The sequence below is a fragment of the Pteronotus mesoamericanus genome, unplaced genomic scaffold, assembly GCF_021234165.1.
Source record: "Pteronotus mesoamericanus isolate MK-2021 breed Mesoamerican mustached bat unplaced genomic scaffold, CSHL_Meso_final scaffold_705, whole genome shotgun sequence".
Classification (NCBI taxonomy): Eukaryota; Metazoa; Chordata; class Mammalia; order Chiroptera; family Mormoopidae; genus Pteronotus; species Pteronotus mesoamericanus.
The window spans coordinates 4,756,432-4,783,759 of record NW_026555326.1 but is presented as its reverse complement, the minus strand read 5'-3'; the positions used below and the strand labels follow the sequence as shown (position 1 = coordinate 4,783,759).

Sequence of the window (27,328 nt, the reverse complement as noted above, 5' to 3'; positions counted from 1 at the left end):
AATGATGAGCAGGAAGTTTGAAGAGTTAAGAGAATGAGTGAATACTCACTTTCCAAGAAAGTGAGTGGAAAGACATGGAAATTTCAGGGGCCAATTTCCTTCAGGGACGCTGGTCCCAGGGCACCTTGTCCCACAGCTTGGGGGGAGGGGGAGGGGTGCCAGGTCTGACTGCAGCGTCTGTCCCTCCTTCCCCGCCCAGAGCTCCTAGCCAGAGCTGACCGGTAAAGGGGGTAAAGAGCAAGGCTCTGCGACCTTGTCCCTCGGCCCTGCATAAATGACTGAGCCTTGTGAGTACACAGGCCCAGCTCCTCCACAATCCCAGCTGCCCTAGTTCCTCCTTATTTCCCCTCTCCTTTGAGGGGCTGGACAGGTGAGGCAGCTGTGACAAACAGGCTCAAGCCATGTAGGGGCAGAAAAGGCAACTAGTGTTTATTCAGGGCCTACCCGGTAACAGGCACTTGTTTTGTTTTACACCAGCTGCAAGAGAAAAGTTGCAAGGTCAGGCAGAGCAGGTGGTAGAGTCAGGACTCCAGCGCCTGTGATGGCAAAGCTCCTGTCCTTTCAAAGAACACGCTTGGCCTCCCTTCATGGAAGGCAGACGTGGGCTTTTCCCCCCAGGGCTGCCATCAAAGACGCCTATCCTTCCCGCCTCTGGTTCTTGTCCTACCTCCGAATTGCCACTTGTATTTCTATGGCTCCTCAGAGCCACTTGGGAACATGCGGCGAAGCCTCTCGCAGACTTCCTCTTCGCTTCGGGAGCCTGCCGGGCTCCTCGCCACCCCAGATGAAGTGACGGCCCTGCCGCCCAGCTGGGGCCAGCAGCTCAAACCACAGCAAGACGTTCGTTCGTTCATTGTGTCCGCACAGATGGTGTGACCTTACAGAGTGCCCCGCAAAACTCCCTGCACAGGGCTCCAGACCTGCCCCCACTGCTCCCTCTTTCTCCAGCCCAGCCATGCATGGTGCCCTGGGCAAGTCACCCTCCTCTCACGCTTACATGTCCCTGCAGGTGTCACTACTGCCTGCAGTGCCTTACCTTTGACTCTCCATTCTCTGCCTATATTTTTCTCCAAAGTCTGCTAGACTTTGGCAAGCTCTCCTGGACCACCCTTTCTTGGCTGCCCCACTCCACCCCGCCCCGCCCCCGGCCCGCCAGATTCACAAAATCACCACCGGCTGAAGTTTCCATCTCAGAGCATTCACCAGCCTGCCCTGAACCCTGGTTCTCGGGGACACCTAGGCCTCACCTTTGTGTCCTCAGCACACGATGCCTGCTTCCTAGTAAGTGCCATACGCACACATGTATTGCTTCAAGGACACTTCAGAAACTGGGAGAGAGAGAGTAAGCTTGCTGGAGAGAGGAGTAGGGGTGCTGATGAGGACTGAGCACCTTTATCTGGAACAAATAGGTAGACTTTTAGGGATAGACTAGATTATGTTGCAAACCTCAATAGCTTAAACAACAAAGGTTATTAATCACCAAGGCTCCATGTTCCCTGTGGGTCAGCAGGGGCCTCTGCTCCTGACAGCCACTCAGGGACCTTGACTGAGAGCAGTCACCCTGTCTAACAGAGCGACACTGAACGAAGGCAAGGGGCTCTTGCATCAGCAGTTTACACGCTTTGGTTGGGAAATCACCTGGCCCCACCCAATCACAGGGCGCCAAGAAAGTGCGATTCTACCGTGCGCCGGCGGGTGGAAAGCTGGGAATCCTGGGTGGAGAGCAGGAGGGTCTCGGGGATATTTCTTCTGGTCCTGCTGGGACAGCAAGCTGGTAGCACCTCTGGGTAGGGCCCAGCAGCAGCGCCTCCGGCCGCCAGGTGGCCCACAGGTGTGCCTGTCTGAGTGGGAGGCACTTTTTAGCTGGGCTCCTTTTCTGGTGTCACTGGGCTAGGGGTGGGGCTGCCAGAGGAAACCACCAGGTGTGGCCTTGGGAAAGTCCCTCCAACATTCTATAGAAACATGGAATTTCCTGGTTTTAACCATTTCTCACCCAACGGCTGTCTCGGAGCTGACCAGAGCAGGGCAGACCCCTGCGGCCTCCTAGGAAATTTCACATGGGGCACTGAAGTCCGGCTGGGGATTCGGCACACCTGGCTTCCGGCCCCAGCAGCCTCTGAAGATCAAGGGCAAATAACTGAAGCCACATGGGCCTCGATGTCCTCGGTCCTGTCTGTAAAGTGCTGTCCAGTGTCCCAAGCATTTCCAAATATATTGTGCCATGTCATCCACACAGCCAGCGGAGCACATGTCTCTCTCCTCTTGCCTTGGATGAGAAAACCATCTGGGAGGGGTTGCGCGCTGTGCTCAAGGTCGCACTGGAGGGCTTACCCAGGCTCCAGGGCTTGCTCTTGGGCCTCTGCAGGCTCACTGGGAAGATGAATCAGACCCTTCCTGGGGCTTCTGGGTGCTTGGTCTTTCCAGGCAAATCTCCCCTTGGTTAACTTGTCCGACCTGCTCTATTGATGCTGGGTCACGCCCTGAATGAACTTCCCTGCTCCCGTGAACTGCAGGACATGTCCAAGCAGCACCCCGTGGCCTGCCACAGCTGCCCAGCCGTAGTCCCCAGCCTGTGTGAGCCAGACTCCTTTGCCCTGTAGCCCCCACTTGGGAACTCAGAGCATCCCCTTTCTCCTTCCTGCCGGGGTGGCTGAGTGGCCCAGCTGCCTGTCTCTTTAAGAGAGAGACAGACGAAATCAGGAAGTGTGAGAGAGCTGCTGGCAGCTGGGAGGGCGCTGGGTGCTCAGGCACCGAGGCAGGGAGGCCACCTAGCTCCCAGCTCCCAGCTCCCCCAGCTCCCCAGTGGCACTCAGCTTGTTTGACTAGCCCAGCTTTTGAGTCCCAGGGCCCGTGAACACCGGGACGCTATGGGCACTGCCCATGGATGACAGCAAGCCCTGAAAGCTCCGGGGGTGCTACCCGTTCCCACGAGCCTGCATGCCCCATAGCTGAGATGTGGTGAGTGTGCAGGGTCCCCGGGGAAGGGTGGAAGGGGGAGCCCAGGGTCGAGGGCAGCTACAGGGTGGCACTCCGTTGAGTGTCCGGTACTGACATGTGAGCAGAGGCCTTTGTCCCCTCTCGGTGCCTCTCTGCCATGGCTAGTGCCCCCCCCTCCACCAGTGCCCTGTGTGCTCCATCTCCACGCGCCACCCTTGCAAAGCACAGCTTGGAAGCAGGGAGGACTGTGGTACACAGAGCTGCCAGCCGCCTAAAACGCTGCTTCCCCTCCCCGGCTCTGCTTCCCCGCGCCCTAAGCCGGCTTCAGCTCCATCCTGCACTGTTCTCCTGCCTGGCTTCCGGCGCCTGCCCCACCTCTCGCGGGGAAGTGGCGAGGAAAGCCTCCTGGAACACCTGGGGATAAGGCTGGAAACCCCCAGCCCGGTGGGGGGAGGCTGACAAACAGGAAAGGGTTAAAGGGCCGGGCCGGTGGCCTTTGATGGAGGCTGAGAACAGAGCAGCACCGAAGGGTGCCTCTCATCCGCCCTCCTCTTTCCGGTGTAGCTCAGCTCCTGGACTTGCCGCAGACAGAAAGCAAAACACACACTTGACAGGGAGAGTCTCTGCCTGACCCAGGGCTGCTCAGAGCACAGGGTAAGTGCTCGCACTCCTCGCTGCAGCAGAGCCCCGGCAGGAGGAGGAGGAGGAGGGATGGGAGGCGGTGGGTGGGGCCGCTGGCTCCCGGGCTCCACCACCCACCCTCCTGCATCCAACCACCACTGAAGGACAGGGAGCCCTTCCAGGCACCAGCGGCTGAGCCAGGGCTTCACACCCCCAGACCCCTAGCTGATCCTTTTTGGCGGGAGGACACCTGACCAGCTCGTTCTCCCTGAGCCATTACATTGTCTTCAGGGAGCCCTTGGCACCTCAGTTGCCTCTGTAGAATGCAAACACTAGACCAGTACATTTTCTGAAACTGGGAATTGACCACTGGTCTGATGAAGTGGCCTCTGGATCAAGGAATTGACATTTGCAAATTTGCATTAAAAAAAAAATACAGAGAGAAGGCTCAAAGCCCATGTCCCAGGCCAGGTGACCTGAGGGCTGGTAACCCTGTGAGAGGTCGGCCTCATTGGAGTCTTTGAGGGGCGGTGGCCCTGCTCGCACTCCTCGCTGCCGCCATCCGCTGAAGACCAGCCCTGAAACGCTGCTCAGAGGCATTGAGTTCAGCCTCTGAGGCTACAGTCTGGAGCCAATTGCTTTAGAGGAACTGGCTTTTGGAGAGAAGAGGATGGAGGCGAAGATGGGGAACAAAGTTGTGGAGGGTTTCAGATCCTCCCCAGGGCTCCTGAGCCCTTGGATTTGATGATCTCCTGCCTCCTCCGCCCCCTGCACACACACACACACACCCCTCACACTCACGCGCGCTCTGCAGCAGCGCAGGCCCTCTCCACCTGGACCTGAGCTGCCCACGCGGGCCACCTGGTGCAGTGGTTATTAGCTCACAGCAGCAGGAAGTGGTGGACCCAGGCAAGTGGGAGGGGAGGGGCTCCAGGCTCGTGTTGCAATCCTGGAGATTTGTGGTGGTGTGGTTGATACTGTCTGACCTGGGGCTCTTCCTCTGAGCACATTTCTGCTTCCTGGGACAATCCCGGGCCTGGATGCCAAAATCCAGAATTCTCAGTGCCTGGGAGAGGTGACAGACAAAAGGGTTTGTCTCTGCAGAATGGCCTGTTTGGGGAGAGCTTAGGAGGGGACCTGGGGAATGGAGACAGGTAGAATGCCCTGTGGTGGGACAGGCAAAAGCTGTGGGCTGAGGGCCTGGCGGTGGTACTTCTTTTGGAGAAGTTACTTAACCTTTCTCTGCTTCATACTTCCCCTGTCCCCTTGACTCTGGAGTGGCCACATGGCGCCCTTCGAGGATGATCTTGGGCGCAGCTTCTGGTCGGGCCACCCGTGTCCATCCCGGGCCAGTGGTGGAATCCTGGACCCCAGCCTGTTCTTCCAGGGAGAAGGTGGCCGACTGGCCAAGGCAGGAGATGCAGAGCACGGTCAACTACCTGTGGCACACGGACGACCTGCTGGGGCAGGGAGCCACTGCCAGTGTGTACAAGGCCCGAAACAAGGTAGGGCGCGGCCCTGGCCAGCGCAGCCCCTTCTGCCCAGGAAGTTGTTAGCCCGGTCAGCCCCAGCGGGCATCCAGGGTGGTCCGGGGCCAGGGCACACCGCAGGCCTGAGCAGAGGTGTGCGGAGCCGCGAAGGGCGCCTCGGCACAATGCTTCTGTGAGGACCGGAGAGAAAGAGATGAAGACCCAAAGCTGGCATCTGGGGAGATGGCAGTGACCTAGGAGAAGCAGAGGTGGGAGGTGGAGCTTGTTTGGGATTTTCCTGCCTTCATTGCAGAGCTGTGTTGAGTACATGAGACATATTGCGCTCTCTTGTCTGAAGAGCTGAAGCCAGACAGAACAGGCTCCAATCCCAGCGCTGCCGCTAATGCCAGCAAGTGTTAGCTGGTATTAGCTGCCCTTGTCATTACTGTCCATTGTAATAGTCACACAAACATTTCCTGCAGGGTGTCAAGTGTGCCAAGCCCTTGTCACCTCTCAGCGCTGGAATGACCCTCTGTACAGGGGAAGAAACTGAGGGCGGAAGCCCATCCGCATCCAGGTTGCCTTTGCTCACTTCCGGGGTTAGGCTGGCAGAAGAGGCTGAATGGAGGCCTGCAGGGTGCTCCCCAGGGCAGGGGCAGGACTTCTGTTCTCTCCCATGGCAGAAATCTGGGGAGCTGGTTGCTGTGAAGGTCTTCAACACCGCCAGCTACCTGCGACCTCGCGAGGTGCAGGTGAGGGAGTTTGAGGTCCTGCGGAAGCTGAACCATCAGAACATTGTGAAGCTCTTTGCGGTGGAGGAGACGGTGCGTCCGTGGGCTGGGAAGAGTCAGGTCACAAAAGAATAGAAAGTTGGTCATATGCTCATCAGCAGGGCAGCCAGAGCAACAACCCGTAGAATGAAGTACAGAATGTAGGGGGTGGGGCAGGACGTGGGAAAGTAATGACGGGAAGCAGGGAGTAATCAAAGAGGGCTTCCTGGAAAAGGTGGCCTTGGGCTCAGGTGTGTGATATCAGCATGAGGCTGAGACACGCAGGCCAGAAGCTGGGACCTAGAGCTCGAGGGTTTTTGGCTCTAGGCTAAGTCCTCTCCTCATGAGGAAAGGAAGGAGACGTGCCCTCCTCACCATACCTCTCTCTGTCCCGCCCGCAGGGGGCCAGCAGGCAGAAGGTGCTGGTGATGGAGTACTGCTCCAGCGGCAGCCTGCTGAGTGTGCTGGAGAGCCCTGAGAACGCCTTCGGGCTGCCAGAGAAGGAGTTCCTGGTGGTGCTGCGCTGTGTGGGTGAGCTCCCCCGTGACACCCACAGGAGCCCCCGCCCACTCTAACCAGCCACAGGCCCTCAGCAAAGGCAAAGTCCCAGAGGGGTGCAGCGCTTTTGAAACAAGCATCCAAATATAGGACATTCGGAACCTAAGAGGCGCTCCATTCAGACCTGGGACAAGCAGTGATAAATGGACAGAACACAGAATCTGACGCCTGCTGATCAGCAGTGTACAACTCCAATTTAGTTTTTTTAAAAGATTTTATTTATTTATTTTTAGAGAGGGGGGAAGAGAGAGAGAAAGAAAGGGAGAGAAACATCAACGTGTGGTTGCTTCTCATGCGCCCCCTACTGGGGACCTGGCTTGCAACCCAGGCATGTGCCCTGACTGGGAATTGAACAGTCGACCCTTTGGTTTGCAGGCCAGCACTCAATCCACTGAGTCACACCAGCCAGGGTTACAACTCCAATTTAAAAATAAAATTTAAAACACGTTGTACACCAATATTCATAGCAGTACTATTCACAATAGCCTCGAGATGAAAGCAACAAAAATATCACAAACAGATAAATGGATAAGCCAAATGTGGTCTACACATATAATAATATGCTGCGCAGCCTCAGAAAGGAGTAAGATCCTGACACACGCTGCAGTGTGGATGAACCCGAAGACATTATGCTAAGCAAAGTAAACCAGACACCCCAATACTATAGGACCCCACTCAGGTAAGGGACCTAGAGTAGTCAAATCCACAGAGACAGAAAGTGGAGCAGGGTTTCCTGGGGCTTGGGGAGGGGGATTATTTACTAGGCAGAGTTTCTGTTCGGGAGGCTGACAAAGTCCTGGAGGTGGACGGCGGAGATGGTTGCACAACGACGCTATTGCACTTAGCGCCGCTGAACTGTCCACTTGTAATAGTTAAAATGGAAAATTTTTATGTTAGGCATAATTTAAAATTTTTTAATAAAAAATAATAAAGTAGACAAGGAGGCAGTGCCATTTTCAGGGAGCCAGGCCACCGTTTCTGTCAGTTTCTTAGAAGCTCCCAATGGACCCTCCAAACCCTGTGCACGTGCTGGGGACCCCTCCTTTGCCCTCTGCCCATCGCTGTTCTGCTTTTCCTGTGGCCCCGTTGGCCAATGAGAACTCTTTCTGGACCCAAGGGCAGCCTCCCCTCCACCACAAGCCCCAGACACTGTACTGTGCCCAGCCAGAGCCATTAGCAGCCTCCCTTCGTCCCCAGTGGCCGGCATGAACCACCTGCGGGAGAATGGCATCGTCCACCGCGACATCAAGCCTGGGAACATCATGCGCCTCGTTGGGGAGGAGGGGCAGAGCATCTACAAGCTGACGGACTTCGGGGCTGCCCGGGAGTTGGATGACGATGAGAAGTTCATCTCGGTCTATGGGACGGAGGAGTACCTGGTGAGTAGGGTACTGCGGACACGCTGCCCCAAGCGGAAGGCTGCCCTGCAGCTGGCTGCCCCTCCCTGGTGAGGGCCTCTGCCCCGCCGCTCCCGGCATCTGGCCGGTTAGACCTCACCCTCTAGCCCCAACTGGAAGAATTCAAAGAAGGAAAAGAAAATGCTGCAGCCTCCCCGGGCCTCCCTATCCCGGCCTCTCTGGTGCAGTGAACTCCTTGGTCTGACCCTCACAGAGGAGGGGACACTGCTGGTCTCCACCTCTCCCAGGGCGGAGGGTGGACGAATGAAAATACTCTGGATAGGCCACCTCGGGGCCTATGTTTGCGATGATGGAGAAGGTGGCTTCCGAGGGTTCTGTTGCCGCCAGAAGGCAGGGGAAGGGGTCTGGTGGGTGGGGCCTCAATCCTCGTGTGCCCTCCCGCTCCACGTCTGCTCTCTGTTCTTTCTGGCAGCACCCTGATATGTATGAGCGGGCTGTGCTTCGCAAGCCCCAGCAGAAGGCATTTGGGGTGACTGTGGATCTCTGGAGCATTGGGGTGACCCTGTACCATGCAGCCACTGGCAGCCTGCCCTTCGTCCCCTTTGGTGGACCACGGCGCAACAAGGAGATCATGTACGGTGGGCCGCGGGCAGGGGCTGGGGCCCTGGGTCACCCCCACTGGCCCTGCTATGCCTCCCCTGCTACGCCTCCTCTTCCGCCTCTAACCTAGTGGTCCCCTCCGACCCACCCTACCCAGGCTTCTCTTACATCCTTGGTTATCATCCTGGCTGCCAGGAGGCTGCTCGGAATCCCTTCTCTGAGTTCAGTGCTTCCCTTTAGCCCTCTCCCCACCTCAACTGAGGCTCCCGGGACACGGTCAGCACCAGAAGTGGGGCAAGATCTAGGTCCAAGGACCTTCCAGGTGTCCCGCTGTCCAATACAGAAGTAGCTGGAGATAGTGCTGCTCCCGCTTTGCACGGCCCAGAGCAAAGACATTTAAGGACGACTCCCAGGAAGGCCCTTGCCACGCCCCTCCCCTCAGTGTGGCGGTCAGCTATGCGGGAGCTCTGGGAGGTTAGGGAAAGGGCAAGGAGGCCAGCGCGGATGGGGGCTGGCAGGGTGGCCTGGACGTTGAGGAGAGGAGAGGGTGAGAATAGCGGTGTGGAGGGGAAGGATATTTGGGCCAAGCACCAAGTACAATGCAGGAAAAGATGTGGAGGCCGGGCTGTGACTGCGCATAAGAGGACGGAGGGAAGGGCAGTGGGAAGGGGTAGAATTTGGGGAGCACCGAGCCCAGGCGACCTGCTGGCTGAGAGTCAAGACTCTCAAGTTCCATCTCAGACTGGCTCAGAGCCGCCAGGTGGCTTGAACCAGCGCTCTGGGCCTCCATGCTTAGTTTGTCATCCCTTGAAGTGTCATGGTCTGGGAAGCCCACCGTCCTGGCCCTGTCTCGCTTACGCAGGTACCGGATCACCACGGAGAAGCCGGCCGGGGCCATTGCAGGCACTCAGAGGCGGGAGAATGGGCCGCTGGAGTGGAGCTACACCCTCCCCATCACCTGCCAGCTGTCGATGTGAGGGGCAGGCGCGGACCCGAGTTGGGCTGGGTATCCTCTCTCTGCTAAGGCCTGTCCCAGCAGGGCCCCTTGCACGCTGTCTGACTGGGTCCCCCATGTTCCCTTTCTGACCTCAGTTTTTCCACCTGGATGCGGGAGGGCCCTTCCAGCCCCTCCTCCCCATCCCGCCCTGTTTGGCCACCTTGGGCCCAGGTCATCAGGACACCCTGATGGAATGCCCCTATTACCTACTCGAGGAGGACAAGTCTGGGCGCCGGCCCCTGACGGCCTCCCTGTCCTGGGGCAGGGGGCTGCAGAGCCAGCTGGTGCCCATCCTGGCCAACATCCTGGAGGTGGAGCAGGCCAAGTGCTGGGGCTTCGATCAGTTCTTTGCGGAGACCAGTGACATCCTGCAGCGAGTGGTCGTCCATGTCTTCTCCCTGCCTCAGGCAGTGCTGCACCATGTCTACATCCACGCCCACAACACGTGAGTGGGCCAAAGGCCGGAGGCCCAGACACTTCCCACCCAAGTAGAATGGCATGTCCGAGGAAGCGTTCAGGGGTGTTTAGATGTGGAAGATTCTGGGTCCAATCTTAGTTTGGAAAAATCCTAGTTCCACAAAGTTAAAGTGAAACGGGCTTCCTTGCCCTAGACTCCAGAGATTCTGCACACTTTACAATGCTAATAGGTGTTATAAATCCCCTGAGGGCTGTGTGTGTGTGTGTGTGTGTGTGTATGTAGGTATATATGTGTGCGTGTGTGTGTTGAAAATGTGTTTCCCAAATTTGTTGCTGGAGAATTTTATGGGACTAGGTGAATTTTAATGGGAAGAGTTGCCAAGGCAGAGGCTGGATATTGGAGCTCTTGAGTTCCGTTTCCACTCTGTCTCCATCCACTATAAAGCATGAGCTCTACCCCTTGCCTCCCCACCACTGATAAGAGAGAAAGTCACCCAGTCCCTTCCTCCGAGAAGCCGAGCCCTCTCCGTGGATGAAGTCGTAGGCGGGGTGTGGGTCACGCTGGCCTGCATCCTGCCCACTGACTCTCCTTCTCCTCCATCCCGCTCCGTCCCTGGCATGTCTAGAATAGCCATCTTCCTGGAGGCCGTGTACAAGCAGACCAATGTGGCCCCCCAGAACCAGGAGTACCTCTTTGAGGGTCACCTCTGTGTCCTCGAACCCAACCTCTCAGCACAGCACATCGCCCACACGGCAGCAAGCAGCCCCCTGATGCTGTTCAGCATGGCCATCGAGACCCCCAAGGGGCTGGCCTTCAGGGACCGTGAGTAGAGCCACGCTGGCTGGACCTTGTCCCCTCCTTTTTTCCTCCTCCCAGAGGCAGGGGTTCACATCCAGGTTATTGATTCCTGTCCTTTGTGGGTATTTCTTTGGGCCCCACAGGGTGCCCCAAATTCTGGGTTCAAATTTTGCGTATTCCTCTGAAGTGCCACGTGGCTCAGGCTGGTGGCTTGGCATCCCCGGGCTTCGGTGCCCAGAGCTGTGAAACTTTAGTTGGAGCAGGGACATCAGGACTCCACATTCACAGGGAGGCGCTCTCCATAGTCTCTGCAACTGGGAGGGAAGCTTCAGAGACTGGGGGAAGCAGGAGCCCGAGGTGCGGGAGAGGAAGGAAAGTGGTCAGGGGTCTAGAGCTTTGTCCTCCAAGTTCTAGCAAAACTATTCTTCCTCCTCAGTTGAATAATGCCTATTTCATCCTCCTACTCAGGTTTCCAGGGCTGGGAAGGGGAATTAATCTTGAAACTCCTGGGCAGGAGGGTGGTTTTGACCCTTTTTCTGGCTGTTGAGATGGGGGCCTTGGGCTTGAAGCTGTAGTTCTCCAGACTGGACACCAGAGGGCAGTGAGAGACAGCAATTGTAAAGAAGCACAGTAAGGTGCATTTAAAGTGGGGACTCCAAGGGGTGGAAAGCAAGGTGGTGAGGGGTGAGTGTGAGCCAGGAATAAGGAATGATGTTGTCAGAGTTCATCCAGGGCCATACAGGCAGCCCCTCAGACAGGGTCTTTGTTTGCAGCTGCTCTGGATATCCCCAAGTTTGTGCCTAAAGTGGACCTGCAGGGAGATTACAACACGGCCAAGGTTAGGGGTGGTGGCCCCTGGGTGGCAGGACGGGGGGTTCACACAAGGGCGTAAGGGGTGTGGAGCCTGACCCTGCTCCCCTGTGTTTTCAGGGTGTGTTGGGTGCCGGCTACCAGGCCCTACGGCTGTCAGGGGCCCTGCTGGCCGGGCAGGAGCTGATGCTTCGGGGGCTGCTCTGGTTCGTGTGAGTGCCCTGAAGGCCGGGGCAGGGGGCCCGGCGGTGGGTGGGTCGGCCAGGCAACCCGGAGCTCTGCTGCACCACGCCGGGGTCGTGGCCACAGGCCCAGCTCCCTGGGTCCCCAGGCGGAAGGCGGCTCTGACTCTGGCTCCTCTCGGCAGGGAGACGCTCCAGGCCACCTGCAGGCGGACGCTGGAGGTCATGCAGATGGCCCTCCTCTTCCTCAGCAGCAGCCTGGGCACTGAGAGGTGAGCGTCCTGACCAGGGTGGGTGGCCGCGGCAGGCCTGAGGCCAGCCGAGAAGCCCTCGGCCCTCCTCTCCATCCCTTCCTCCCCTCCCCTCACTGGGAGCTCCCCCCTCCCCTGCCACGCTGGAATAGTGAGGGCTCTGCCGCCCTGCCCCTCCTTCCCACACCCCAGCCCAGGCGACTGCACGATCTCCCCCACTGCGCCACACGTCGTCGCTGCAGGGGAAAGGGGCCCACGGGGGCGCTGCCTCTCCCAGAGCCAGGGTGGCCTCCCTGTCCCGGGAAGGGGCCTCTGTCCTCCCGGGCCCTATCCCTCACCTGCGCCAGGCCCCGAGCAGGACTCCAGGAGGCACACTCACAGCCACGCAGGGCCCACTGGCCTGGCAGGCGGTCTCATCTCCTTGCTTCTCCTCCTGCTTCCTCCTGCATTAAACGGCCCTTGCCTTCTTAGGATGCCCTGCCCCAACCCCCGGAACTCCGAGCCCTCCTCTCCTCTGACGGGGTGCTATTTAGGGGTGATGGGTGGAGAAAGGAGAGACTAGGAAGGAGGAAACCAGGTGAGGGGTCTGGAGATGAGAAGCGAGAAGCAGGAAGGTTCCGTGGTCGGTCCTGAGGAGCGGGTACAGCCCCCGAGTCTCGGAAGGCACAGGGCCAGGGTGCACATGACATACGGGCTCTGCAGCCCAGGAAGCTGCCGGTGGCTGGAGCCTTTCCCACTGGGAGGAGACATGTGATGACAGAGGGACAGAGACTGTGGCATACATGCCTGATGTCCCCACCCCTCATGTCCCCTGGCCCATGTCTTAGGAAGGTCCCGGGAGTTTCCCAGCAGCGGTTGACTCACCACAGCCCCGCTTCCTCTCGACATTTGGCAGCGACAGTGCTGATGGTGACAGAGCTGGAGGGTGGTGGCAGTGTGTATGTGTGGAGGGGGGGGTGGCTCCAGATGACAGTGTTGCAGTCCCTGGCATGACTGAGCCCCTCCAAACAGTGACAGGGATGAGGGCAGAGCTCTGGCCAGGGCACAGAAAGGGGTCCTGGGACAGACATGGTGTCACGCACGCAGAGGGCCCCTCTCCCCTGGGGAAGATAGCCCTTCCCAGGTGTGCAAGGGGACAGGATGGTTGGGTAAAGGGAAACTAGAGATGGGTACAGGCAATCACAATGGTCTTCCTGGAAGAGGTGACGCTTTTCAGGCCATAATGAGAGAGAATACCTCCAGCTGGAAGGTCCTGTGCAGAGTCAGAGAGGGGCATGATTGGGGGGTTTAGGGGGTGCTGGTGAGGCTTACTGAAGCCACACTTATGATAAAAAATATCCCGGAGTAAAGTTGCAGATGGAAAAGGGCATGGGAAGGAGAGGAGAGAATGCATGGAGGTTCCGGAGGGTCCAGTTGACAGGTTAGACCCCAGTAAAATGACCTATTGGTCTATTGTAGGTTCTTTAACAGGAAAGAAGTATGTCCAAGTGTCTGAGGTGTTGTCTGCCCACTTGCGCTGGACCCAGGAGTGTGGGGGAGTGACAGGCTAGCGCCGGGCTGCAGTTCTGGCATCTACTGGTCAGCCACTGTTTCCCCCATTCGGTTTTGAAGGCCCCCAGAGGCATGGTGTGTCTGGGAGCTCAGAGTCGGGGAGGGCCTGCTTTCAAGCATCTTTCCCCGGCCCCCCAAGGAGGAGTTTGGAGAGCACACAGCACTGGGCAGAGTGAGAGGATCGGAGGGCCAGGTCCGAGCTCCAGGCAGAGCCTCCATTTCTTCTTTTTCAAGATGAAAGGATTGGATGGTCTCTGAAGCACCCCAGCTGCAAAGCTTTGCAACCCCATTTCTTTCTGAACATCCTCAGACCTGCCGAGTCTTCTAAAGTCTGAAGCCACAGCTCCTCCCACAGTAGCATCTGAAATATTTTAATGAGCTGAATTTCATGATTGGGGAAGCATCTCACACTAAGTGGCTGCCATTGCCCAGTCTGGTTACTCATCTCTCCCACAGTGCATTCCTCTTGCTTCGGGCTCTCCAAGAGGGGCTCCCTTAGCAGGATGTCCTTGCCTTTGTCCCAAAGCTCCCTGGTCCTCCTTGGCAGCTGCTGCCATCTGGAGGCACTGTCTAGGCAGCCAGGACTGGCTCAGGGACCTCCAGACTGTCCCTCCCCCACCAAAAAAAGCTTATGTTCGTGCCCTCTAGTCAAGCTCTTTCTCTCAGAGGTCCCATTTGATCCTCACAAAGCCCTTGTTAGGGGCAGGAAGGAGACTTATCTCCCCATCATATAGATGGAGAATTTGAGGCTTGGAAAGTTTAAGTGTCACTAACCCAAGGTCATACAGATGGCAGGTGTGACAGCGAGGACTAGGACCCAAACTTGTGTCTCCTGACACCCTGCCCAGCCTGACTGGGTCAGCCTCATCCTCTGTCTCCAAGTATTCCACGCCCCCAAATCCACTTCCGCGCTCAATAATCATTCAAAAGTCAGGTATGGAGTAACCTCAGTGCACTGATCACTGTGCTAGGCCCTGGGGTGGAATGGCGAGCGGTGCCGGCAGCAGCCCTGCCTTCGTGGAGCTTCCACCCAGCTCTCAGGTTCTAATCCCCTCCTCTCCTCTCCTCCCGCCCCCATTCCCAGGCCAAACACACCCTCTTTTTTCTTAACTGTTATCATTATAAAAACAGTATATGCTAATTATAGAAAGTTAAAAAATATAGATAAGCAAAAATGAAATTATAATACCATATCCTGCCCTGGCTGGTGTGGCTCAGTAGGTTGGGCATCATCCTGCAAAGTGAAAGGTCACCAGTTCGATACCCAGTCAAGGTACATGCCTGGGTTTGGAGTTCAGTCCCCGATTGGGGAGCAGACAGAGAGGCAACTAGTAGGTGTTTCTCTCTCAAATCAATATTTCTCTCTCTCCCTCCCTTCCCCTCTCTCTAAAATGAAATAAATAAAAACTTTTTCAAAATACCGTATCCTACTACCCAGAAACAGACCATTACAGCTTAGTAGTATATATCCTTCTAGATAGTTGTCTACTGTGTGTATATCAGTGTATGCATTAACTAGTGGTACAGTCCCTGGTACTTGCTGTTTTATAACCTGCTTTTCTCAGCGAATGAGCTCTCCCCTCATCTTAAATTTTTATCTGATCTAGTACCCATCCATATTCAAATATCCCTAATTATCCCCCAAATTTTCTTGCTGGTTGCATCTAACCAGGATCCAATCTAAGACCATGCTTTTTGTGGTCCTTAAGGCTGATTTAATCTAGACAAAACTGCACCGCCCCCAACCGATTTGACTTGTTGGAGGAACAACACCCTTTGTCCCACCTTCTGGGTTCGGCTATGCTTCCTCTGGATGCCCTTTCTTTTGCACTTCTTTACTGGCATTTCCTAAAAACTGAGAGTTCTAAAGGATGGATGCATTCAAGGTAAACTTTAGGCTGCATCCGTCCTAGGTGAGGCTGGGTGCACTTCAGACCCGCCCACCACTGGGTGGGGACAGCCTGATTTCTCCATCGCACACTTAACGTTTTCCCTGTGAAAGCATCAGTGTGGTGTTACTTTGGCACCACGTGACTGTCCATCCCTTAATCATTCATTGGTGATTTTAAAACCATGCCCAAGTGAATGATTTCACTGGGCGAGCACAGTTCTAGTGTTCTAAGTCCTGGCACATTGTTGGCTAGTATTCAATAAAATACAGCTTTTCCCTTATTAATAAGCTAATGGTTATCATGAAATACAGGATCTCCTGGAAAGGAATTTTATTCTTTTCCATTAGTATAAATTTTCCAAGTAAGGAGTTTATTAGCAGCTACCTTGCATTATAGATTTGAATTTTCATAGATTTAAGTTATTCCAGTCTACCTCAATCTTTATTCACTGCAATGCTCAACAATGTCACAATTTGGTTGAGTAGGAGCCTCTTGAATTTTGTTCCTCTGTCCCGACCACAGAACTGCCCACACACCCCACAAGCCAGCCACGCTGTCCCATAGATGCCATGCTCCAAATGTGACCTTCCTCTGTTTGTCCATCAAGGTTCAGCAACATGGCTGGGATGCCCGAGATCCGGGAGCTGAAGAGGGCCTCAGAGCTGAGGTCCAGGCTGCGGACTGTGAGTGAGGCTGGGGTGGGGGACGGCGGTCCAGCCAGGCTGCCATCAGAGCCCTGAGCTGAAGACCTCATGGGGCTGTCTGCCATTTGCCTTATAGTTGGCTGAGGTCCTCTCCAGATTTTCCCACAATATCACGGAGAAACAGACGAGTCTGAGCAGCCTGAGCTCGGAGCTGGTGAAGAACCGGGATCAGGTACATGAGGACAGAAGGTCTGTGGGATTTACCTTCTTGATGGGGCGGGGCTGGGGTGTGCAGCTCAAAAGGTCCAGCAGCCCTTTTAGGCATCAGCCTGCTTTCTCCGTTACTTTGGCAATGATGCTGGGGCATGGGGTAATGGTGGGGGTTCTGGGAATAAGCAAGACCCTCCCCTACACTAGCCAGGAGAAAAAGCTCTGGAGCCCTGCCCCCATCTGGGAGCTGAGAGGGTGAATGCAAAAATCTCAGCAGGTGCAACAATTCTAAATAAAAGACTACTTTAGTTTCCTTTCCCTTCTGAGCTGTTGCTTTGCATCCGATCCTTGGATAGGTCCTTCTACTCATATCACCTCATTCCATCCTCAAGACAATAACACCACTATTATGCCCCTCAGGGAGGTGAACTTGCCCTGAGTCACCGCCAGTAAATGACAAGTGACGAAAGCCGGGCATCAGGTCAGATTTGCCCACCTCCAAAGCGTGTGTTCTCAGTGTACACCAGGGAGTTACAGCCTTTACGACTCCATTCTCCCTTTTAACAGACACGAAACACTCTCCTCCCTGTGGCTGACTCGTGTCCCGCCCCGACCAGGGCGTCCTCCTCAGCACCTGCCCGGATCCGGATCCGGAGCCCCAGGTCCTTAATTCTGATTTTAAGAAGCTCTGTAGCCTGCAGGGCTTTTTCCTTAACCCGTTTGGCTGCAATACCTGACCTAAACTGCCATGAGGCTCTCTCTAGTCTTCACGGATCCCACTTGCAGTGGCATTCCTGCGGTTATCTGAAGACTGAGTATGTTCGATGAGGGGCGCGGCCCCCAGCGCCCAGGAGTGTTCCAGAACAAGGTGTCTGAATACAGACGTACCTTCCCAACATTAGAAGACAAGTCCAAATTCGGAACATACCTGGCCTGAGCCTTTTGGGTAAATGCTGATCTGGGGCCTGGTCCAGCCTGTGCTCTAGGAGGGCAGGTGCCTGGAGCCCTGGGAACAAGCTTGGCTCTGCCAGGAGCCCAGATGGGGACACAGCTGACCCAGGGTCATGGGAGGAGCTGTGGGAAGGAGTGGAGCTGAAGAGGCCTGAGGGTGAGGAAGAACCACCACGCCACCCACCCACACTACCCCACCCAACATCTCAAATAAAGTGTTTTGTGTCCAGCCTGGAAAGGGGAAGGAAGAAATAATAATGACCTTAAACTCCAGGCCGAGGAGTCCTTGGGAGGTCATCTCCCTCATTCCCCTGCCTCCAGGCAGGGCCGAGAACACTGATTCATTGTTGTTTTAACCAAGGATCGTTGATTCATCATTTAAGTTCCTTCCATGTGCCAGGAGTTGGAGACACCTAGAAGGCACCTCCCCTGCCCTTGCCAGGTGACCAGAGAGAGGTTTCTGCTCCACTCCCATCCCAGGCTATCACTGTCAGAAGCCCCTGTTTCAGGGCCCAAAGCTCCTTTCCAGAGGCTACCCTCAAACCTTCTCATGGAGCAAAGGTCACTCTCCTGTTGCCTGTCCTGCCTGGCTTTTCGTCTGTCTCATCTTACTAAGCACCTCATGTGTGCCTGTGTGTGTGAGAGAGAGAGAGAGAGGCAGAGACAGGGAGAGAGGGGGAGAAAGAGAGAGAATAAACATGAAAGTGCAGCCAGCTGGCTGGCCCCAAGGTGCCTCTGAAAGCTTAGAGACAGGAGAATAAGCCTCACTCCCCAATTAACCCCCCAAAACTAAGGCATCGAGGCCCCTTCTGCAGGCAGACAGCTCCTCCCTCCTCCCACCGCCATCCCATCCGCTCCCTCGCCCTTTACTCTGTGCTGTTCGATTCTTCCATCACCTGGTCCCTGTCTCCTGCCCGCAGCATCCAGAAGATTCAGTGTTGCTTGGACAAAATGTACCTCATCTATAAACAGTTCAGGAAGTCCAGGATGAGGCCAGGTGAGCCGAGGGGAGAGCAAAATGCAGTCGGTGCTCTCCCTTCCCTCCCTTCTTCCCCTCCCCCATCCCTTGTTTCCTGCCATCCAGGTGGCTGCTGGGGGTTCAGTGTGCATGGTCAAGGGGAGCCAGGGTGCAGCTGGTCTAAGTCTGGGTCCCTGGCCGCCAGTTTCCTGCAGACCAGTGAGAGACATGAAGCCTTTACACCTGAGCTTGTTGCCACGTGAGGGGCTTCGGGAACATGTGAGGGAGACCAGGCAGCGGGAGCCTGGGTGCTGTAGAAGAGGTGGCCCTTGAGAGAGAACCCTCACCGTTGCAGGGCGCTTTAAAGTTTAAGGACTCTTTCCCTGTCTATTGTGCCTTTGGTTCCCTAAAATAGTCAGGTGTTCCAGAAAAGGGAAAACCCGGAGAAATACACTTAGACTCCCTGGGCCAGGCACTTGGCCTGAATTATCGACAAGCCTCACGGAGGCCATCTGGGCTGGGGTAGCTCCTTGCCAGGCTCAGCCACCCAAGCTGGTTGCCCACGGTGACTGCCGTCTCAGGGCAGGAGAGGGTCCAACCCCAGGGACAGCTGGGCTCGCTGGAGGGAGGTAGGGGGGCCCCGTCGACTCTTGGGGTTGAGGAGCAAACATGCCAGGACCCAGGCCTCGCTCCCCGCACCCGTGCCCCGAGCATTTCCTCATGTGCAGGCTGAAGGTCTTGGGCTTCGTTGCCAAGTTCTCTTCTTCCCTAGGACTATCTCAGAGCCCTGTCCCATAGACATACAATGCCAGCCACATTTGTAATTTAGGGTTCTCTAGTAGCCAGAATTTAAAAATTAGAAATAAAAAGGTGAAATTAATTTTAATAATATGTTTTATTCAACCCAATATATCCATATTGTCATTTGAGCACATAATAAATATAAACACAATTTTATATATTTTTTTAAGTTTTAATTTTGCAGTTACAGTTGGTGTACATTATATTAGTTTTAGGTATACAACATAGTGATTAAACATTTATATGACTTACAAAGTGATCACCCAATAAGTCTAGTACCCATCTGACCATAGATAGTTATTACAATATTATTGGCTATATTCGCTTTGCCATACTTTACATCCCCATGACTGTTTTTATAACTGGCAATTTGTACATCTTAATCCCTTCTCTTGTTTCATCCGCCCCACAGCCCCTCCCCTCTGACAACCATCAACATGTTCTCTGTATCTATGAGTCTGTTTCTGCTTTGTTTGTTCATTTAGTTTTTTAGACAAAACATATAAGTAAAATCATATGGTATTTGTCTGTCTTTGTCTTACATTTCTCTTAGCAAAATAACCTCCGAGTCCATCCATGTTGTCACAACTGATAACGATTTCATTCTTTTTTTATAGCTGAATGATATCCCATTGTATATATGTACCACATCTTCCTGAGCCAATTGTCTATTAATGGATACATAGGTTGCTTCCTATCTTGACTACATAAATAATGGTGCAATGAATGTACGGGGGCAAAATTCTTTTTGAATTAGTGTTTTGGATTTCTTCAGATAAATACCCAGGAGTGGAATTGCTGGGTCATACAGTAGTTCTGTTTTTTATTTGTTGAGGAAACTTTACTGTTTCCTCTGTTTTTCATAGTGGCTGCACCAATTTACAAATCCACCAAGAGAGCATGAGGGTTCCCTTTTCTCTACATAGTCACCAACACTTGTTCTTTGACATACTGGTGGTAGCCATTCTGACAGGTGTGAAGTGATACCTCATTGTAGGTTTAATTTGTATTTCTCTGGTGATTATTGACATTGATTATCTTCTCATGTGTATTGACCATCCGTATGTCCACCTTGGAGAAGTGTCTATTCGGGCGCCCTGCTCATTTTTCAATTGGATTGTTTGGTTTTCTGGTGTTGTTGAGTTGTATGAGTTCTTTATAAATTTGGGATATTAACCCCTTATCAGATGTATGATTGGCAAATTTCTTCTTCCATTCAGTAGATTTTCTTTTCATTTTGTTGAGGGCTTCCTTTGCTGTGCAAAAGCTTTTTATTTGATGTAGTACCATTTGTTTATTGTTTCTTTTGTTTTTCTTGCCCTAGTAGATATATCAGAAAAAAATATTGCTGAGAGAAGTGTCAAAGATTTTACTGCCTATGTTTTCTTTTAGGAGTTTTATGATTTTGAGTTTTACATTTAAGTCTTTCATCTATTTTGAGTTTACTCTTGTATGTGGTGTAATAAGGTGGTCTAGTTGCATCTTTTTTGCATATAACTGTCCAATTTCCCCAACACCATTTATTAAATAGGCTGTCTTTACCCCATTGTATGTTTTTGCCTTCTTTGCCATCTGTTAATTGACCATAAAGGCATGGGTTTATTTCTGGGTTCTCTATGCTGTTCCTTTGATGTAAATGTCTGTTTTTATGTCAGTACCATAAGGTCCAGCTGCTTTCAATCACCTTATTTTACAGCCTCAGAAAGAGTTTTATTTCTATGGTCTTCAAGAGTCCTTTATTAAAATTAAGAATGAGCCAGTAAGAATAACCCCTGGAGTATTGAAAGATCCCATTCTGATTATGGTCAGTAGTGATTAGTAGGGCACTGTTGCCCTACCTCACACCCATCCTGTGTGTCACATAAGTCAGATGAGGAGGCTAACTCCATGCGGTGAACCTGTGCTTGCAGCCCCCTGCTAACAGGAGGCAGCGATGTGACCTGTAGCTCATACTCAACAAGTGTCCAGGTGGCCGAGAGCAGGACCAGGATAAAGAGCCCCGGGAAGGGGCTTCTGCTACTAGGGGTGTGGGGTGGGGCCGGTAACTAGCCTCTGCCTCATTCCTCCTGGGAAACTGCTGGCTGGGAGGCCATTCCCTTGAAACCCAGGAGGGGGCAGCATCTTTCCAGGGCAGAGAGCACCAGGAGGTGCCCGGGCACTGAAAACTTAAGCCCTTCTGGCCAAAGTGTCTGGGGGGAGAAGGGGCCCGGCCCTCCGAGGCTGGTGGCCTGGCTTACGCAGCTCCCTGCGCAGAGCCCAGCTGGCTTTCCCGCAGCTCGAACATTCGGACGTGAGGCCGAGAAGCTGTAGGCACCGGCCAGTCTGGGAGACGTGTTGGCTGAGGGGCCAGGGCTGGCTCTGCCTCCTTGAAGGCCCGTTTCATCCACCACTTCCCACCTGAAGCATTAGCCTGCCCCAGGTGTGCCCCTCCCTGTCACGGCGCAATTTCTTGGGTGCTTGGTTCACTCCTTCTGTCCTTCCTGGCTCCACTGGGCTGTGAGCTCCCATGGAGCAAGGTTCTAACCAGGCTGCCTTCATCTTTGTAATTGGCTCCCAGCCCTCGGGGCATTTCATTTTGTTGACTGAACAGGTATCATCATTTCTGTTTCTTGCAGGGCTCGGCTACAACGAGGAGCAGATTCACAAACTGGATAAGTGAGTGGCCTGACCCCCAGCAGGAGGGCGAGCAGGAGGGTGGGTGTCCTCAGGACAGAGCAATTCTCCGTGCCAGACAAGGGAGGGAGAGGTCCCTGGTCCCAGGCCATCGGGGCCAGGAGGACAGTTATCTGGGGCCAGGGGAGGAGGTTGTGCAGCTGAGGTGGAGGAGGTCCCTCAGAAGCTCTGATAATGAAGCTGGACTTACTTTTGAACCAGGTTGTAGATTCCCTTCCCTCCTTGTCCTCACTGACTTACCCCTGCTGCTGCTGACCTCTGCCTGGACTCCCTTTGGGCTCCCCCCTCTGCTGTTGCTTGGGCTCGCTCAGGTCCCAGGGGGCCCTCCCTGGTTTGTTGCTTATCTGGGGACTCACTCCCCCAGTTCTATACCCACCCCTGGCCCCTACACTTGTACCCACGCTTCCCTCTGGAGGCTGAGCCTGAGAGTGCGTGTGTTCTCTGGGTCCCTCGTCCTCCCACACATCCCTGCTGACCGGAACTGTGTGCCGGTCACCCTGTCTCCATGATCCTCCTTCAGTGGAGGGACCGGGGAGCTGACATTGAGGCGTGGAGACCCTGGCACGCTCGGCTGCGCTCAGCTCCCTCTGTCTGCTTATCTCTGTGCCTCGGTTTCCCTCTTCTTTTCAGGGTGAATTTTAGTCATTTAGCCAAAAGGCTCCTGCAAGTGTTCCAGGAGGAGTGTGTGCAGAAGTACCAGACATCTCTAGTCACACACGGCAATCGCATGAGGTAACAATCAGTCCCTCCCTTCTGAGCTCGCGAACCCCAGGCCCTTCCTGGCCTCGCCCCAGGCTCAGACAGCCCAGGTTTTGCAGAGCGCTGACTGAGAGGGAGGTGGCAGTAAAGGGACAAAGGCAAAGCAGTGGGTGGTTCTGTGGTCCCCTGGGCGACTTCTGTGCCTCAGCTTATTTAATCCCTCAGCATCTACAGCCAACGCCATCGCCCCATCTTGCATGTGAGGAAACTGAAGCTCAGAGAGCAGGTCTCGCAGGTGGCAGGCCAAGAACTAGCGTGTGGCTCTGGTTGCCCCTGAACTCTGGATCCTTCTCCTGGCCCCAGGTGGTCGTGTGGGGAAGGCCTCCCTCTCTGGCGGACAACACTCTCAGGTTCCCCTGGGGCAAGGACAAGTGGCCAGGGGAGCAGGGGTGGGCAGAGGCCCCCCTCGCACTGTCCTCTGTGGGAGGTTGGGTTCTCCCTGCTCAGACAGCACCCCCCACACAACGAGAAGGGCGGGCAGCTTCCCAGGTGCTGTCTGTTCGAGGTCCCCGGGACCCGTGGGCTTGTTATGGGGCTGAGACCCAGGCACCCACCCACCCTCACATTAGAATACCAACGCCCCGCTCGCCCACCCATACCCCACCCCATGCTACCTCACACCACCCCGAATTCTGATTTCATTGGTCTGAAGTTGGCTTGGATGGCAGGAGCGTAAAAGCTCTGCAGGTGATTCTAATGTGTAGCAAGTGTTGAAGATCAACCGCTGGTTTAATGTCCAGGACTTGGTTTCCTTTTCATGCGACGGGAAAAGGTTCTTGCTCACTCCCTCCACTTGGAGAGGGAAGATAATTCACATGTGAGCCTTGACCTTGATTTCCTCTGGAAGGGGGAGCATGAGGAACTCCTGTAGTGAGAGCAGGCTGTCCTCGGCCACTCTGCAGCCTGACCTGGCTGCCTGAGCGACCTGCCCAGCCACAGGGGTGTTGCAGCTCCCATGTGGCTGTGCTGGGACACTCAGTGAGAAGATGAGCTCTCCTGCAGCAGCACAGGGGACAGCTGAGGGCACACCCAGCCGGGCAGAGGCGGTGAGGCTCCAGCCTCTGCTGCCTGGAAGCGTCTCCTCCATTGTCTGTGTGGTGACCCTGCGGACTGCCGGCCGGCCTGGCTCTGACTTTCTGCCTGCTCTCTCCAGGGTGGTGCACGAGGCCAGGAACCACGTGCGCCTGGTCGCCTGCTCCGTGGCTGCCTGCAGCACCGAGGCCCAGGGGGTCCAGGAGGGCCTCAGCGAGGTACGAGAACTTCAGGGGCACCTGGGGCTGCCCGGGGGGAGCCAGATGCACCTGGTACTCTGGGGGCATGGGCGCCACTCTGCCTCCGGGCAGAGCTGCCCCGACCAGGTCCAAGCACTTTGGTATGTGTTGGAGGCCTCTGAGCCACAAAGGTGCCTTGAGGTGGGGATGGAGAAGGAGAAAGACACTTTCTAGAGATCTCAGACTGAAGGTCCCTGCAAGCACAGAGCCTCCAGAGTGCCAGGACATCTTCCCCCACCCCTCCTGCGCAGCCTGGGAGGCTCCAGGCTGCTCCGAGAGAGAGACGAGAGACGCAGTGTGAACTCTCCTAGACCCTCTGATCTGCACTCTGTGAGGAGCCCCGTCCACAGGCAGCTGGAGGAGCCGCCTGCTTTGCCAGCAGGAACAGAGAAGGGCTGCTTCTTCTAGGAGAGCGCCAGTGTGGCTCCTGCTGCCCTCCTCACATGCCGGCTGCCTCCCACTCCCTCTCTGCAGCTCCTGGCACATGTGCCATTAGGGGTGTAGGCTAGACACTGGCGAACTTGGCAGTCTGGATCATTAAAGCCAAGCCCCGAGAGTGCAGGGGGTTGTATCAACTGTGCCCCTGTGCCCCCCGGGGTGACGGAAGGAGGGGCTTGTGGGAAGGCCTGTGGGCTCGGAGGATGTGGGCTGGGGGCTGTTTTGTCACCCTTTCCTTACCTGTCCTCAGCGCCTCTGGCCCCACCCGGAGCTGGCTCTTCCCTTCTGACTACCCTGTGCTTCCTTCCAGATCCTGGACTGGCTATCTCACCAGCTCCCTCAGGACAGAGCGGAGGGGGCTCAGGCCTCACCAGCCCCCACAGCTCCTTTTTCCAGTCCCGAACTAAAGGACCTGGGTCTCCAGTAAGTGCGGAAGAGAGCGGGACGTTCGTATGTGTGTCAGGGGGTGAGGAGGGGAATCAGGGGCTGAGGTCAGGGCCCGAGGGGTTCGGCCTCAAGCAGGCCTAGGAGGCAGGGATGAAGCGAGGCTTGGCATGGGCCTCCCGGGGGAGGGCTGGCCCGGGCAGCCTGGGCCTCGGGAGCAGCCGCCTCTCTCGCCTCCGCCCCGGACAGCATGGAGGAGCTCTGCGAGGAGATGAAGCTGCTGGCCTTCGACCTGCAGGACAACAACCACATCATTGAAGGGTGAGGAGTCCCGCTGTGTGCCAGGGAGGGCGGGGTCCTCTCCAAGCCGCCCTCCAGGCAGGGGCATAGGTCCCTGTACCTTTCCATGCAGGTTCGATGACAGGTGGCCATTTTCTAAACAGTCACTTTGGAGCGTAGGCCTGTCCTCTGGGGCATCGCCTCCCTCTCATGGCGTAGGCTTCCGCTATAGTCTTGAGGGTATAGTGCCGCCAGAGATGAAAATTTCATCTGATTTTAAGCAATTGGGGGATACACAACAGGGGAGTCACGTGACCTTGATGCCGAGACCATTCTCGGTGCAGCCAGAGATGGGGCCTCGGAGCACGGGCGTTGTGGCTGTGCTGGGGGCTCTGCCTGGAGCCTCCCCCAGACCCATCTTTAACCTTCACACCCGGGCTGGAGTGGCGTTGTGTCCTCTGTGGGGCCCGCCCCAGCAAACAGGCCCGGAGCTGGGCGGATTGCCCGAGGCTGCGCTTCTCTGGCTTGTGGGGCTCCCGTGCTGGGCAGATGCTCATAGGGCAGCCCCGGCCGCAGGCCCGCCTTAGCCAGCGCCTCTCTGCTTCATCGCCTGGGTAGATCCCCTTCCTCAGGGGTGAGGGGCGCTGGAGAGGGCGCCGGAGGAGTCCCCAGTAAAATTCACAAAAGAAAATTGGACGAACCTGCTTTTCATATAATCAAATAAACACATTTGAAAGAGACAGACCCTGCCATCCAGTAGTCCCACTCCACAAAGAACTTGTAACACCAAAGAGGAAGAAGGACATTATCTCAGAATCAAGGATGGTCCTTGCTCTGAAGTCAGAGGGTTTGCTTACATACAATACCCGTGCACAGGTGAGGTCGAGGGCACACCCATTATTCTGATGTCGTCTGTTGCCTCCCCATTGGGGAACCCGGGGCATGGTGGGAAAACTCCACAGAGAGTCCAACAGGATTTTTCTCCTGACTCTGCTCCTTACCAACCATGTGTCCCTGGAGGCATGTCGGGCTCCCACCGTCACGGAGTGACTGCAGGGATTAAAGAGGATAGGATCTGCCACCTGCTGGGGGGGGGGGGGGGGAGGGGCGCAGAGGGAAGGCCACACGCACCTGGGACTAGAATTGGGCCGGGAGGCCAGGAGGAGCAGGCGCTTGTGTCCACAGTTTCTGAAGGTCCGTGGGTTGAGGAGGCACCTCCTCCATGTCCTGTTCCAGCAAGGGAAGAACCCATCCTTTTACATGCCCTCACAGAGGAGACTTGACAGCTTCTTGGACAGCCTTTCCCAAACAGCCCTCATGGGCAGGAAGTTCTAATTTTAGTGCCAACATAAATTTTTCTTGCTGTGATATGAAGCCTATTTACAGAGAGCTCAAAACTTTATTTTAGTGAATTTTCACTTCCTTATTCAGAGCTGCAGCCAGAGGGCCTCAAGAAGCCATATGAATTCCCATTTCCTCCTCCTGACCCCAGCTGCCTTGCATTCAGCGGGGGAGCTTTGAGTACTGCAGATGCCTGGGTCTTGCCCCAGAAACTCTGGGCGTGGCCCAGGGCGCGGTATTTTTATAAGCTTCCCCGGCAACTCTAATGGTGTGGTCAGGGATGAGAACCACAGAGCCTTTCTCAGGGGACGGGAGGCTGCCAGAGGAGAGCTGCGCACTCAGAGTGCCTTAGAGCTCCTGAAAGCTGTGTTTGGCCCTGGGAATGGTCTGCAGGCTGCTCTGCCCGGGTGGGAGAAGCTAACCTGAGCCTTTCATTACAGGTTAATTAGGGTCCAGTCGGCTTCTGATGTCTAACTTCTGGGGGTGCACAAGGCGTCCTGAAGCATTAGGATCTTTCAAACACTGTGCTCCTGCCTGCACTGTGGGACCCAACACAGGACAATACCCGGTCCCATCTCATCAGCCTACCTCCCTCCCGGCCGACAGCTGGGAGTTGTCACCAGCATTATCTCCCACTGCATTTCTGTGGGAAGCAGCCCACGGGACCTGAGGATCTCTGTCAGGACCCACCAACCGGGCAGACCTTTGCATCTTATGCGGCAGGCTCAGGGACAGCTCGTCCGTCGCCCTGGCATGGATGGCTGAACCCCGCCGGGCCCTGGGGACAAGAGGCTCCCGCAGCCTCCCCACCACCCCCTGCCTTACAGGGCCCTCTCCTCAGGGAAAGGAAGAGGAGGCCTCCGGGGGCTCCCCAGGGTGCTGGGTCAAACAGCCTACTCTCAGTCTTCCTTCTTCTTAAGGTGCTTCTTGTCGAACGTGCAGCCCTCTCCCCTCTCCCATGATTTCTCAGGCTCGCCACACTCGGCCTCAGGCATCACGGGGTCAGACATTCCTTCTGCTCTTGGTCTGGCTGAACCCGAGGCTGACAGACTGGGTGGTGGAGGCTGGATGCCACTGTTCAGGATCCCTCCCCTTGCCTGTCCCGCTGAGGCACCCCCAGTCCTGGGACACGCAGGCAGCAGGGGCCAGTGACAGCTGTGCAGCTAGCTGGGGCCTGTCCATCCAGAGCCCTGCCCTGAGGGGAGGAAGGCCTGCACCTTTACGCGGTGGAATAAACGTGCCTTCTTGTCTGTTTCTGAGTGGCTCTCGCTGGGCTGGGCCTGTCGTGTTGCAGGGGAAGCTGGTGTGCTTTTGGCATCTCAGAGCCATGGGGTGGGGATCTGTGAGGAGAAGGATTGGGAAATGGAGGCGGGCCTGGACATTCCCTGATTCCCGCCTTTCCCCTAA

The 27,328-nt window shown here is 55.5% G+C and overlaps 1 protein-coding gene across 1 annotated transcript; it reads left to right on the top strand.

Moving 5' to 3' along the window:
- The first annotated feature begins 2,834 nt into the window (after positions 1-2,834).
- IKBKE (inhibitor of nuclear factor kappa B kinase subunit epsilon) lies at positions 2,835-26,685 on the top strand. The gene is made up of 22 exons (XM_054563281.1): positions 2,835-2,958; positions 3,502-3,591; positions 4,946-5,063; positions 5,711-5,851; positions 6,199-6,328; positions 7,553-7,734; positions 8,186-8,346; positions 9,176-9,286; positions 9,576-9,755; positions 10,354-10,550; positions 11,300-11,364; positions 11,457-11,548; positions 11,704-11,790; positions 15,820-15,895; positions 15,993-16,105; positions 17,938-18,014; positions 21,392-21,431; positions 22,080-22,181; positions 23,362-23,458; positions 24,228-24,340; positions 24,551-24,622; positions 26,362-26,685. The coding sequence occupies exons 3-22, from the start codon at positions 4,977-4,979 to the stop codon at positions 26,393-26,395; spliced, it is 2,157 nt and encodes a 718-aa protein (XP_054419256.1). The 5' UTR covers positions 2,835-2,958; positions 3,502-3,591; positions 4,946-4,976; the 3' UTR covers positions 26,396-26,685.
- The last annotated feature ends 643 nt before the right edge of the window (positions 26,686-27,328 follow it).